This window comes from Anneissia japonica, unplaced genomic scaffold, assembly GCF_011630105.1.
Source record: "Anneissia japonica isolate Jap-2015-1 unplaced genomic scaffold, ASM1163010v1 scaffold288040_len302811_cov187, whole genome shotgun sequence".
Classification (NCBI taxonomy): Eukaryota; Metazoa; Echinodermata; class Crinoidea; order Comatulida; family Comatulidae; genus Anneissia; species Anneissia japonica.
Window position 1 is genome coordinate 229,490 of NW_022715091.1, and position 14,299 is coordinate 243,788.

The following is a 14,299-nucleotide window of genomic DNA, read 5'->3' on the forward strand; positions in this document are numbered from 1 at the left end:
TGACGATTTACCCACGCGCGTGTTAGTTGCCATGTTAGTCGCGCGTCGTGCGGTGATTACAAAGGCCTAATGATATTTTGCACTAACATTAGACTGAAATATATTCTTCATTTCAACATTAATTTTAGCAAAATTGTGCTGAATTGTCGTTCATGAGACTCACTTCGCAGAAAAAATTAATAAATGTTCCGTATATACTCAAATGTTCGTCCTCGGCACCTTATGCCAACATTGTCAAAATTAATGTTACATAAGAACATGAAATTTTATAAAATTCGTAAATTTTGAATTGCTATAACTTTCTCATTTTCTTGGTCAATTTTCACAAATCAAATTGCAGTTTATAGAAGCATTTAACAAGCTCGCGGTAAAAAAAAAAATCAAATGTAACAGACATTGCGAAGTACCCAAAATTAATAAAATAAAAACTAACACCATAAAACGAATGGCACGCATAGACTAATAATTGACGGCTGTACTCGCAACTAGTATCAGATTGTCGATGCCACAGTAAAGATCAAAGGACTGTACGCACGCGCTATGTTCGAGAGCGGAGATGTGCGTCCTTTTGTTGAATTACCTTGGCCAAAGTAAACCAAGAATTTCCTTAATTGTTTAGAAGTGGAGGGAACTTTGGATATTAACAACATATATTTGAGCCCTCTGGTTGCAACACAAGAAAAGATGACAAAAGAAAAAAAAATGTCGAGTGAACACACAAGGTTGAAGGTTCAAGATTCAAGATTTCTTTATTTTCAATAACACGATGTATTGAGACTCTTTGTACTTGGATTAAACTATACATTTTTATAAAAGATATTAAAACTAAAAAGATAAAAATTTGAACAACAAATAACACTACTGTACAGGTATATTCTTTTTAGAACAAATAAAGGAAACAATTGTTGAACATGTAACAATCTTATTAATAATACAGAAACCTGATCAAGAAATATTGTTTCTATGAGGTAATTTTCTTTTTTTGACACATGATATGGTTTTAGAAAGAGCAATGGCCTACAGGAATCAATAAGACTATTTATGGTTGCTGATTAGCAACTCGTACTTGGTCTCTTTACTGTTCCTTAAACTAATTTCCTGGTTAAACATTTGAGTTGTTGCCTTGAAGTATCGTTCATATTTGTTGAAGAGTTGTCTTGATATTTTAATAGAGTCTCCTAAAAGACAAAATAAAGAAATGCTGTTACATTAAAAAACAAAAACTTATTATCCAATTGAATTCTACAAACACCAGGTACCAGTGTAGGGGGAGGGGGAATTTTTTCGTCCACAAAACGGTCAACACTACAGTCAAACCCTCATTCAGAGGGCACCTAGATTAAGGGGAAACTTTTTTTGGTCCCAAAGGTGTCCTATTAGCAGGGACCTACTGTTTTTTTTAATTTTTCATATTATCTCACTGACTATTCTGCAAAATTATTTGGGCAGCTTCCACCATCCCCCCCCCCCAACCAACCAAATTAAAAAAAATAATAATAAAATACACTGGGCAGTTATAAATGAAAGAACACATATTTACAAACATAATAAAATATTATAATATAAAAGTTCAAGCTCATGAACAAATAAATAAATAAATCATAAATAAATAAATCAATTATATAAAAGTTAATGTTCTATAATTCTGCTAAAAATATCTGCAAAAATCATTTAAAGAATGGTGAAAGTTGACCTAAATAAGTATAAAAAGTGAAGTTGCATTTATATGATGCTTCCTAGTACTGGAATAGGTATTTATAATGCGCCTATTTCTTGAGGTTATAAAACGCAGTTCTTTTTCATGGACATTGGGCCCACATGCTAAGTGTTGTTGCTGGTAATCAGCGCAGGAGCAGGCAACCCCAACAAGTACCCATTTATACTCCTGGGTAGAGAGGAGCAATGCAAATAAAGTGCCCTGCTCAAGGACACACGCGAAATGCACAGCTAGGGATTGAAACCCTGACCTTGTGGTTGGGAAACGAAAGTGGTCCCGCTGCTTCAAACTCTTCCCCAAGATTCCATGACTTACCTGTAGGTAGTGTTGGGTAGATAGTAGTATCTTTGGTCCATGCTCTACCCTGCTCAAGGCTCTCCTCATTGAAGGCTGTTTGGTTTAATTTCTGTTGAGTCTCGATGCAAATTAGCAACGTATCTATATACAGCTTCCATCGGTCATAATAATATCTTGAAATGAGCAAGCAAATGTGAAATCGGTGAATTTTGAGTGATTTTATTATTTAAACTAATAATAAAGGTAAAGGTACAGGGATGGCATCATTTGAGGGGGGATCGGCAGGCCTCCAGCCGTCAACCCCCAACCCCCGTCGGGGAGAAAAACCACAATTCGTTGGGTAGAAAAAAATATGTATGTACTTTCTGTATTAATAGTAGACTATAAAGGCAACCAAATAAGCCTTTGAAAATCCTAAATTGTGAATTTTTGAATTTTTTTCAATGCCTCAAACAATTTAGAGAAATTCAGAGCGACGCACGACCATGCCTACTTTTATTTCATCAGGGACATCGGCCCCATCGGGGAAACCTGTAAAGGTAGGAGAATAACCCATACTATATTTGCAGTGTCATTGTGCTGCACTGCATATGGGCGTGGTCCGTGACAACCTAGCAGCCGTAAAGAGCCGCTTATAGTAGAGCACGTTCACATCATTTCACGACATTGCCTGAAATTAAGGAAGTCAAGGATGGGATACTGTGTTTAAGAAGACGTACTGTCTGTCTTTATATTGATATCCTTTTGATTTTCTTGATTAAAAAATAAAATAAATGTCAAGAATATTTTATTTTAAATGCCATAAATATTTGCTGATATGGGTCTTACTGTTTACAAATACTTACGATTTAAGTAAACCTCCCCATTGCTTGTTTCCATAATCAAGAATCTAAGTATAAAACATGTATACACATAACAATGTTACTTTAGTTGTTGTTAGGTGTCAATTTTCCTTATATTTGTCACTGTCATTATTTTATTAATATTTAACAGTGTGAGATTTGCAACATGCAGCAGCACTCTTCGATAGTGTATCACCAGACATGCCAACCCTACAAGGCCAATAAGAGGAGTCTGAAAAAATTCTGAGCGGAGTTTTGGCAATGTGAGAGGAGTATTCCTAAGACATGGTACCAATGTCATCAGATTGTAAAATGTAACCGTTTTGACTCACTACAGCATTATCGTCGTGCAAGACTAGGCCCTTGATGGCCTAGGCAGAAAATCAATTTTGATTTAAAACTGACAGGATACTTTCTGTTATTCTCGTATATTCCGGTGTATAAGCCGCAAATTTCATACGCGATTCCCCCTCCCCTCCCCCCAAGTTTGGGGTGCGGCCTATACACCGGTCATACCGCAAATTTCATATGCGATTCCCCCTCCCCTCCCCCCAAGTTTGGGGTGCGGCCTATACACCGGTCATAACTCCCAAAAAGTTCAGATCGCGAGCTGCGGTGAAAATCAGGTGCCCTTTGTCTAGGTTAGGCCCATGCTAGCCCAATTAATTAGCCTAGGGTGTAGGACCGGTTTGTAGGCCTAGTATTTGTAATTATACTCACTACAGCGCTGTACTAGGATTCCTACTACGATTTCTACAAAATTCAAGCAATGGTTTGTGTTGTCTAATTAATTCATTCATAATACGTTCATTCCTAACTACCGAACTACTTTTCGCGAGTTTGGTCCTCGAGGTCATGTGAGCAGCTTCATTTACGATGTCGCAACAAAACACACGTGTGGGCGCTTGGTTTGTTGAAACATGCTGTTCGACGTCTGGTTCCCAGTGGCTTGTACCGTATAGAGAATGATCCGCTATAATTTCATAATAAAAACTTGTGAAATTAATTCATACTATAACAACAAGTTTTCTTGAAGTTGTAATAATTATTTTACTGGAATTTAACTTTAGAAAGGCATTCGTCATCTGCGCATGCGTAAACTTTGTATCGCACGATATTTCTCCACTTCTGTTTTTGTTTACAGGGGTGGGTGATGAATGCATGCTCCGCACATTGGGCTGTGAGTAGTAATGACTTAGGCCAAGAATTACCACTATATTTAGCTTAATATCGACTGTTATTAGTCCCCATAATAATAGAATGATTGTTTAAAATAGATAAACATACTCAATAAGTATTTTATTTTTATTAAACTAAACTGATGTTGGAAATTAAACGTAGCGCGACCGTCTAGCATGAAATAATGGGGATTTCCCTAGAACAAGGTTGTTTCATTACGGTAGCCAGAAGTTTACACGCATTTCCAGTTGTTTGATGTTTAATAATCAGCTGAAAAAGATTAAATTTTTTTATGTGAACATTTGTAAATAATGTCAATGTTTAAAAATAATTAGAAACTTAACATTATGGGAACAGTTTGGAGCTTAAAAATAGGTGCGGCTTATACACAGGTGACACAAAAATCGTAATATTTCGCGTTCTAAAATCAGTAGACCGTGGAGCGCGAATTAATTTTTCTTATACAGTTCAAAGTGCAACTCTTAAAGCGATTTGGTGTTAATGAAATTGGGGCTTTTTTCGAAATCAGTAGATCATAGATCGCGAATTACTAATGTGTATAGGGCCTACAGTTCAGAGCGCTGTTTTCAGCACGAAATTATCTAAATCAGAGGATTATCATTTTGTATTCCGGAATGCGCGATTTATTTCAGTTGGCCAAAAAACTCTGCACTCCGATTTTCGACCCAAAATCGGAGTGCAGAGTTTTGCTTAAATAAACGGAGTTACTCCGCCGAAATTGGAGTGGTTGGCATGTCTGTATCACCTTCAATGTCGTCACGAACGCCACTCTCATCATTATCAACACCACCATGTTTCATCAGCTTTTATCATTGTTATCATTAGTACTACATTTAAGGGAGTTATCTTAGAAATGATGCAAGAGTTTACATACCTCACCATTGGGACCCCACAAAGTAATCTGGTTTCTGGCATTGAATTCATACAGTTTCTGATCCTATAAAAATATACATTACAGAACAAAGAAAAATGCGATCAAATAGATATTAAGATTCATATAATTTTTCTGAAACATTACTTATTGGAATATTATAAAAATACTTTAAAAGTAAAATATTAATTAAATTAATCACTTTAGTAAGTTGGATTATTCAGTAATTTTGTAGCTTTTTGATCAAGGTGCTAGCTTTCTAAACCCTGGATTCTTAGTTCAGATCTTGTCACCACTTAAAACAGCTTCACTCCTCAAGTCTCATTATAACACAGGGGCTAGATCTGAACACCTAGGCAGTGCCATGCTCTTCTCTTGTAGGATGTCCAGGGTTCTTTTAACCTCTGTACACTGGCCACAAGATGTACAGTCTATCGGAGAAGACTTAGTTATACAACCTGAACCATGAATGATGAGGGTCTCAAAAGCAGCACTGATCTAATAATGCTCTGGGTCATGGAGCCCCCTGCATTAACCTCAAAGCCACTCGATTCGCTCAAGTTTTTTTCAAAATGTCATGAGAGATATCACGCGCCTAGCTTGTCGTATATACATAACCTCAATATTCTGAGTGTGGCAGATGATGTGTGTGTGAATTTGTTATTGAATAAGTAGCCAGAGGAATTTTGAACTTATCTAATAAGTCAGTATTTCTTCATCATTATCATTATTTTTTTTTTGTTGGTATGTTGGCCAATAGCGAACACATAACTGTTTTATAGTAAAGAGGTATTCACATAAAAGTCTTGTTATTCTAATTAGGAAGTGAATTTGTTTTTAGTTGTCGCATAAGATTTAAACCCAGGAACCTAGGATTGGGAAGCAACTTTCTTAACCAGAAAGTTACAGCTATACTCCAATATTGAGAATTTAAGACACAATTCAACTTTTCATATATTTTCTGTACCTTTGCATTAGAAGCAAGAAGTTTGGCTGCAAGAAGCCATCTCCCTAGCAACCAGTCCTCATGTGATAATAGAATTGCATCCATGTCCAATAACAAGTCAAGTAATTTATCTCCATATGTTCTAAATTCAATAAGAATAGAAAGACAATTAATTTAAATTTATTCATCATTTATAGATATAAAAATTAGTCAATTATACAGCACAGAAACTTAAAGACATTAATATTATATGCAAACTCTCTTACAGTGTCTTGGGATTACTTCCATTCATAAATTTATAAAATACATAGGCTGTAAAAAAAAATCTAAAAATATACCAACAAAATTTAATAAATTGTCCTAGAAAAGTGTATATAACTGCCACACATCACATATCCCTTTTAATATATATTTCACTTTTGAACATGAAGAAATCAAGCGTATGCTTCCTTAGGTCTTGCCACTCCATGTTAGTAAAATAAAGACTGAGATTGATTTTAGATTAAGCATTCTATTATGCATATACACAGTACACTGCACTACAGGATGGACTATGACATTGATTTTTATAGGCAAGTTTAGCTAAAGGAAACTTTGCACCACAGCAGTCAGTATATCAAGGATAATTCAATTTTTTTCACTTTTTCCAAAAAACAGGCATGAGTTCTACTAAACACAAGAAGACAAAATTTGTAGAATTTTTAGGATTACATTACCAATTATTCGTAGTTAATTTTGAATTTACATATGCCTTATATTTTTATGGTTTTAAGATTCTTCTTAATCATATTCTGCATTATAACACTGTTTATTGCCATATAAATTGTTGTTATAGTGTTGTGGTAACCTTAAATCTGTTTGACTTACTTTACTGCTGTAGAATTATTGGCCTGATATCCATCAATGAGTTCATTGTAAAAAGAATATGCAACATCCTGGAGAACTTGACGTGTCACATCAACAATATCATACCTAAACAAAAGTGCAGTTGAATATTACAGCCTTATAATCATACAGTGTTTATTGTTGAATAAAAATGTGGAGTCTCTCCATAACATTAGACGCATCTTTCATTGTGTGTTTGCATCAGGAAAACATCATAAGAGTGATGCTTTGCCCTATCTGACTTGCTATACTTTTTCCAAGTACAGTATTAGAAAATTTACTGCGTATTTAGTACAATAACATGTCAGCAGGGCAAAACCTATGAGATGAGTCATTGGTGAGATAAATGATTGAGACAATCACCAAAATCGATCAAAATGAATATATTCATGAAATTTCCAACATTTTTAAATACAGCTAATACTTTGATCTATTGCTATATTTTTTCTAGTATTTTTTTTCATGTTGTTTGTTCGATTTTTGCACTTTCAGTTTCATTATTAATTTATTGTTAGTTTCACACATATAACTTGAAATGCTCACTACTCTGGGCAACTTATCCTAGGAAGGAAAGTGATACAACAGAATCAAAGCTTACAATATGTGGCAAAGACAAGCCAAACCAGTCACTCATCGCAAATCCTGTTTCAGAGATAATGACCAAAACATCCTGGGATGTCAAAATGTTTGAAATCTATTTTAATTCACTAAACTAACCTTTATATACGGTATATATCATGCTTTGTTGTTATTTTCCCCATTTTCAATGTTAAAACAACAATTTTTAACGATTTGGTGATGGTTTCTGCATAAGAAAAGCCTGAAATCCAAAATTTTAAAGGCTGATTTCTCAAACAGCTGTATGTTTAAACTCCTGCAACTTCATAACGAAATGTCGGATTTAAATGATTCTTTTACAATTTTATAGCTCTCATTTTACTGTTTACCTTTGTATTAATAACTAAAAATTGATTTTTGCGACGAGTGACTGGTTTGGTTTGGTTTGTCTTTGCCACATATGTTCTATTTCAATTGTAATTTCAACCTTTTATTTCCCAACCATGTGATACATTTCATAGTGTGACTTTGCAAAATATTTTCTTATAATTAGTAAATAATGAAACATTTCCGCACAGCTTTGGCATTGCAGTTGGTGCTACAATCAATTAAAAAAAAATATTGTCTGAATAGGATAATCAACACCTCGGGAACAGTGGCTTGCCTAGGGGAGGGCGCACACCCCCAAAATTACTCACGCCCCCAGTCGCCCCGCCCCAAAAATCAGTCAAGTAGTTAAAAATCAATTTACGCCGCTGCTCGGGAAGTGGAATTCACTGCCTTATTGAAATAATACTATAATTCATAAATATTTTACAGCAAAACAAAAACTACATTAGTCATTTCAAGGTGTGAGGGCAAAATTACACAGTTTGTATAAGGTTGACATAGCCAGGCATGGAATATTTGATTTAGGGTACAGTGGTACTCTTTTACCCATGTCTGCGTAAATATATGCCAACTTAGGGAAGCAATCAAATATATGGTACCACTTACTGAGTGGAATTGTGACCAATAAAATGTTATTACCCTCTTAATATTTATGAGGTATAGTAAGAGTTTACTTTACCTGAATAGACTTGAAGCCTGGATGTCCTCTACAGCTTGAAGCATCAACTGCCAACTTTCTGTCACATCACTTACACTATACCATATCTAAGAAACAAACATAAATTGTTAAATTTACAGGAGGAAAACATGATCAAATTGTTAAAAAAAAATACACCAAAAAAAAAAATAAAAACCCCTGATTATTCATACACAATGCATTTAGATATTATATCTCCATACAAAATTGAATATTATCTTAAATATATTTACAGTATATCGATGGATGACACTACAGTGGAATATTTCCATAATTTAAGAGGATCTATTTATAAGAAATATTGTATTATGACAGAGGTCCCATGTTGGAAGTAAATTCCAGGATATCTGCAGCGGTGGATCTAAGAATTTGAAATAATGGGGCCCAGGGAGGGACCTTTACAGGCCCAGGGAGGGACCTTTACAGGTGGAGGGTATAGGTCTAGACCACCTCAGCCCCATGGTAAGATTATTATGATATAGCAATTATAAATGCCTGGAAATGGCATGTTCAGACTTAAATTGAATGTAATTTTCATATTTGTATAATTTTCAAAAATTTAGGGTGTCCCAGGACAGTTGCTTCTCCCCTGAATCTGCCACTGATCTGGTTAATGAGATTTCTTAATACTGTACAATAATATTACTTTGCTGCACATTGTGATACCCAACAGCAGTAGTAGTAGCCTAGTACACTTTTAGCCGCAGTAGTTGTGTTTGTGGGAGTGGTTGGTGTATTTTGAGATTTGGACCCTCAATCTTGGGGGCAGAGGTTCGAACCTATGCTGTAATTTTGCCTGTGTCCTTGGGAATGGCACTGCACCTATGGATATCTTCCTTCTCAGTTATATAAATGGGTACATGGTAGGTTCAAGCACCAATACGCTGATTATTGCTGCAATATTATGTTTCACAGGCATTTGCTCCAATGACTGGAGTGATAATAATGTGGTAGTGTGCATAGATCATGACATTGACATGCCTTTATTTATAGCCTACTACTATTATTGGCAGTAAGAGCAGCACCAGCAGCCACAGCAGTAGCAGTAGTAGTAGTAAAATTCATAATATATAAACAAAACTAACATTTTGAGACATTTGTTCCTGAGGGCGCTGGACAACTACAGCCTTGCAGTGGTTTTCGTGAGCATCTGTACAGTTGTAAACAGACTTAGCAAGTAGCAACAGTGCTTGGGCTGCTGGAGCCGAGTGAGATCCATAGCGTCGTAAAGCATAATTTGTTATCCTGAAATATAGAAAAGCACAAAGAAAACCTTTTTATTAAGGTATATCAGTAATATAACAATGAATTAACATCCTCAAAGGCAGGGGTGGGCCAAATGTAAATGTAAATGTAAATGGGTCGGAGAGCCAAAGTGAATTTTCTTATTTTTAGCACGTGGGCTTCGATATTCCAGTGTTACAAAAAAAAAAAAAACTTTCATAAACTGCTTTTATACCACTTTATACTCAAATATTCTAATATTACTTTTTACAGATGATCGTTTTCAGGCTGTAAAAAACAAGGAGTTTTCAGTTAAAGATGGTTGGCAGGCTGCACACATAGGGTTTTTAATATATTTTTGCAGGCCACAACGAACTCACTGTCGAGCCACATTGGGCTTGCGGATCACACCTTGCCCATCTATGCTCAAAGGCTTATGCATTTCACATTATATCCCGGGTCGTTAGATTATTCTTTCTTTTTAAACTGTTCTTTAAGCTGAAAATGTATTCAGTATGAAGTATTGTTCCTCCAAAGGGCAAAAAATATAATAAAAATACAACATAGACATTTACAACAAGTGCAGTTAAATTTTTTAAAAACATTATAAAAAGTCTATATTTTTTAATATTAATTCGGTAAACTATTTTGCAGTGAATCAACATAATTTTATATAATGTCAATTAATTTTCAATAATATCATCCATTAGATTCAAAATCAAGGATCCATCACATTGAAACGTTTGGATTTTACCATTTTTGTATATCAACAGATTCCGTCCTCCACATGAGATCAGTCATAAAATCGTACATGATGTAGTTCTGATTAATTCCTTCTGGTGTTAAACCGGTGCCAATCATACTACTACCACTGTATTCCATTGCATCAAAGGGACCCTGCATACAAAACAATATTCCAAATGTTGTAAATAACTTGTATATTGTTGGTATATTAGTGTTTTTGTTTTTCTTATTACTAAAATCAACTCCACTCTCCAAGTCTACTAAAGAGATGTTTATAAAGCATTATTCCATCCTGTAACTGGGGAGTTACTTGTTGTTGGATGTGGAAGAAATAATTAAAAAGATGTTCTTACATTAGCAAATGCTAACATGTTTTAAATAAAGTTTCTGAGGATGCCTTAAACAAAATTGACACTAATCCAGCAAATCTTGCTGTGTAAAGGTGAAACTTGTATAATGGTATGATTTTTTTAATGTGAAATTTTACAAATGCTTTTTTGTGACTGACATTCATAACAATCTTTCAATGAAGGTTACATGTCTTCAGAAGAGGATAGCTAATTGAACAGCAGCAGTACATACAATCTAGTTGATCTATGTTTATATTATTGGATCAAGAGAATGTAAAGATCATGTTTGACTGAGCAGAAGCCAATGGTGTCAACTGATTTCGGCACATGATTTGTGATTGTGTATGGTTCATTCCATGCCTTGTCCAGAATATCAAATTTCATTTGACAAAAACATGTGACATGCCTAAATATGGTCATGATGACATCACACCATGACCATATATAGGCACATCATGACTATATATGGGCATACAACAGTTTACTTTAATAGTGTAGTTTTATATAGCGCACATATCCATCTAATGTAAGATGCTCAGGGTGCTTCATATGTGGACTAGGAACTCGATCAATGACTTTATTCGCCCCTAAAGGTCCCTTCGTGTCTGTGCTATCCGGTAACCCGGTACCAGCAACTCTCGTCGTCCACCACAGGGGCTGTCTTTTCCAGTACACCGGGGTAACCCCTAGTCATCTCAAAGGATGTACTGGGTTCTTTATAGTGCACACGAGCTGTTGTATACAGTGGGCCTACGGTTTATAGTCCTTATCCGAGAAGACTTGTTCTACCACCAGAACCATAGGCGAGCGTGCCGTTCGAATCAGCGCCGATATTATGGCTATACCTTGCAGCGCCCCTGCTAACCGCTCGGCCATTCGACTCTCTTTGTCAAAGAATACTTTGATAATCTGGACAGAGCTGATGAGATTGGAAAGTTGGAGGTGGTTGCACTTGCCTGATCTCTTAAGGACAAATCGGGAATTCTTCCTGATTGTGCAAGGAACAGCTACAATAATGTAGCAATCGCAATGGAAATGCTATAGCAATTTTATGAAAACTGAATATGACAGATTAACAGATTTCCTAAATAACATATTCCGAAATAAGATTTTATTTCATTTCATTTATTTTATTTAGACACGATAGCATTTCAACACAAAGGTTGTTTTACAAATGGTCGTGTATACCCAAAAGACAAATATAATATAATGCATAATAGAATTATATATAGCATAATAATAATAATAATAATAATAATAATAGAATAATAATTAAATAAATGAATAACTATACAATTTTGATTTAAAAATCGAAAGAGAAGGCGAAGATCTAATCTCAAATGGGAGACAATTCCATTGATGAGAGCCCCTATACACTATGCTACGTTTCTTGAAATTACTAAATATTAGGTTTAGGAATATGGAGTATAAGGCAATCAAAATGTTGCATTTTGATGAAATAATACTTTTCCGATACCTGGTTGACAGCCTCAAGCATACCATACATCCCAGAGTTGCCGCCAAAGTTATGCAGCATACACCAGATGAAAGGCTGGCCAAAGAATGAATGGCTTCTGTTGTATACTGGCTGGCTTTCTGCCTGAAGATCCAACAAGATCAGCTTACCCTGTAGGTTTACAAAAATTCATGAGGAGTATAACACAAGGAACATTTGGCAATAGAAAAATGATGATGATGATGCTTATGATCCTACAAAATGATAATATAATTTATGATAAACAGGATTACTATGAAGATAACAAAGGATGAATGTAGTTAGAATATATGTAGATAGATTTATAGCGCTTTTGACTGAAATGGTCTCAAAGTGTAGCTTTCACAGTAACTTGCTTCTCCCTAAGGGTCTCCTCGTGTGTCTGAGCTACCCAGTAAATCGGTACCAGCTACTCACTGGGGTAACCCTCTACTTATCTCGGAAGATGTACTGGGTTTTTTAAGTGTACACAAACCAAATTCTCTACACTGGGCCTACAGCTTATAGTCCTCATCCAAGAAGACTTGTTCCACCAACACAATTGCAATAATATCGATGATAACAAATACGATATGATAGAAGTGATGTTTTGCCCCACCTGATGTGTGCCAAATACTTAGTATGTCTTCAAATACTTGCGAAAAAAAAAAAAAATTCGCAAGTGACTCAGGTGGGAATCGAACCCACAATCTTCAGAACTAGCCTGGTGCAATAACCACTAGACTACTGAGCTTGCGCTTAGTGACTAGTGTTAAATACAATATGGTGAAATTTATGTGATAATACCAATTATTAAAATATTTTTTATAATTTATTATCTTTTATCAAAATTTTCAAGCACATTAAAAAAATTCCCTACCTCTGGTACACCACCAAGAAAAGCTTTAATAGCCTCCTGAGTCCAGAATGTTCCTTTAGTGAATAACCAAGCCTGCATCAGCCAGACTCCTTTGGGATCAGCGGATACTATGGCATCATATACACCACGGCTAGCCGCGGAAAGGTAGTTCGGGTCACTGAAAATATAAATATAAATTTTAAAAACAAATTCTCATAATCTCAAAAGCTCCAATGAGGGCAGTATAATAGAGGAATAGTCTGTTGGCCCTAACAGCCGCCTATACAAAAAAGATCTATCAAATCAAATAATCAATCAATCAACCGAGTATTCCTATAGCGCCTTCAAAATTACGTAATAACTATGGCTCGTAGGTCTAGAGGCATGAATGTAGCTTAGGATGTGAGAGGTACCAGGTTCAATTTCTGAAAGATCCCATTACTTTTTTTTTCTCTAAAAATGAAAAAATTTCTAATAATCAATAAGCAAAAAAAGATCTATCAGTCAAGTATTCCTTGAGCTCCTTCAAAATTACATAGGAACTAGGGCTCTTGTTCTGAATGTAGCTTAGGGTGTGAGACACACTAACTATGGCTTGTTGGTCTAGAGACATGAATGTAGGTTAGAATGCGAGATGTCCTTGGTTCAATTCCCATTTTTTTTTTTTTCTTTAAAAATTAAAAAAGCACACAATAAGCAGGGTATTCCTAGAACTCCTCACTGGAAGCCAAACAAGAGAGAAGAAAGAAACACATTGTTCATGTTTTTTAAGCACACTATATAGTTCAAATATAAAAAAAAACCAGAGCCTTGCAGGCGTCAACGTTCCTATGCATGATACACGACTTTTAGAAGTACATATATATATTTATATATATATATACATACATATATATTGATATATATATACATATACGTATATATATATATATACATATGTATGTATATATATGTTTATGTGTGTATATATACTTATATATAAGTGTACATTATATATAAGTATATAAGAATATAAGTGTATATATAAGTATATATAGGTGTATATATGTAAGTATGTGTATGTATATATATAAGTGTGTATATATAAATATATATACGTATATATAAGTATGTATATGTATATATATAAGTATGTATATATATAATATATAAGTATGTATATATTATAATGCATATATGTATGTATACATATATATAGGCCTATATAAGTATATATGTAAGTATGTGTATATATGTATATATATA

General features: G+C 34.8%; 1 protein-coding gene across 1 annotated transcript in view; it reads right to left on the reverse strand.

Moving 5' to 3' along the window:
- Positions 1 to 723: 723 nt before the first annotated feature.
- LOC117109165 (alpha-N-acetylglucosaminidase-like) overlaps positions 724 to 14,299 on the reverse strand; it is a 22,730-nt gene continuing 9,154 nt past the window's right edge. The window contains exons 10-19 of the mRNA XM_033251419.1: positions 12,199 to 12,348; positions 10,382 to 10,524; positions 9,489 to 9,648; positions 8,386 to 8,471; positions 6,741 to 6,845; positions 5,895 to 6,015; positions 4,931 to 4,993; positions 2,860 to 2,903; positions 2,033 to 2,187; positions 724 to 1,178 (exon numbers count right to left, since the gene is read on the reverse strand). Coding sequence (XP_033107310.1) covers positions 1,036 to 1,178; positions 2,033 to 2,187; positions 2,860 to 2,903; positions 4,931 to 4,993; positions 5,895 to 6,015; positions 6,741 to 6,845; positions 8,386 to 8,471; positions 9,489 to 9,648; positions 10,382 to 10,524; positions 12,199 to 12,348 — 1,170 coding nt within the window. The 3' untranslated portion in view covers positions 724 to 1,035. The remainder of the gene's footprint in view (positions 1,179 to 2,032; positions 2,188 to 2,859; positions 2,904 to 4,930; positions 4,994 to 5,894; positions 6,016 to 6,740; positions 6,846 to 8,385; positions 8,472 to 9,488; positions 9,649 to 10,381; positions 10,525 to 12,198; positions 12,349 to 14,299) is intronic.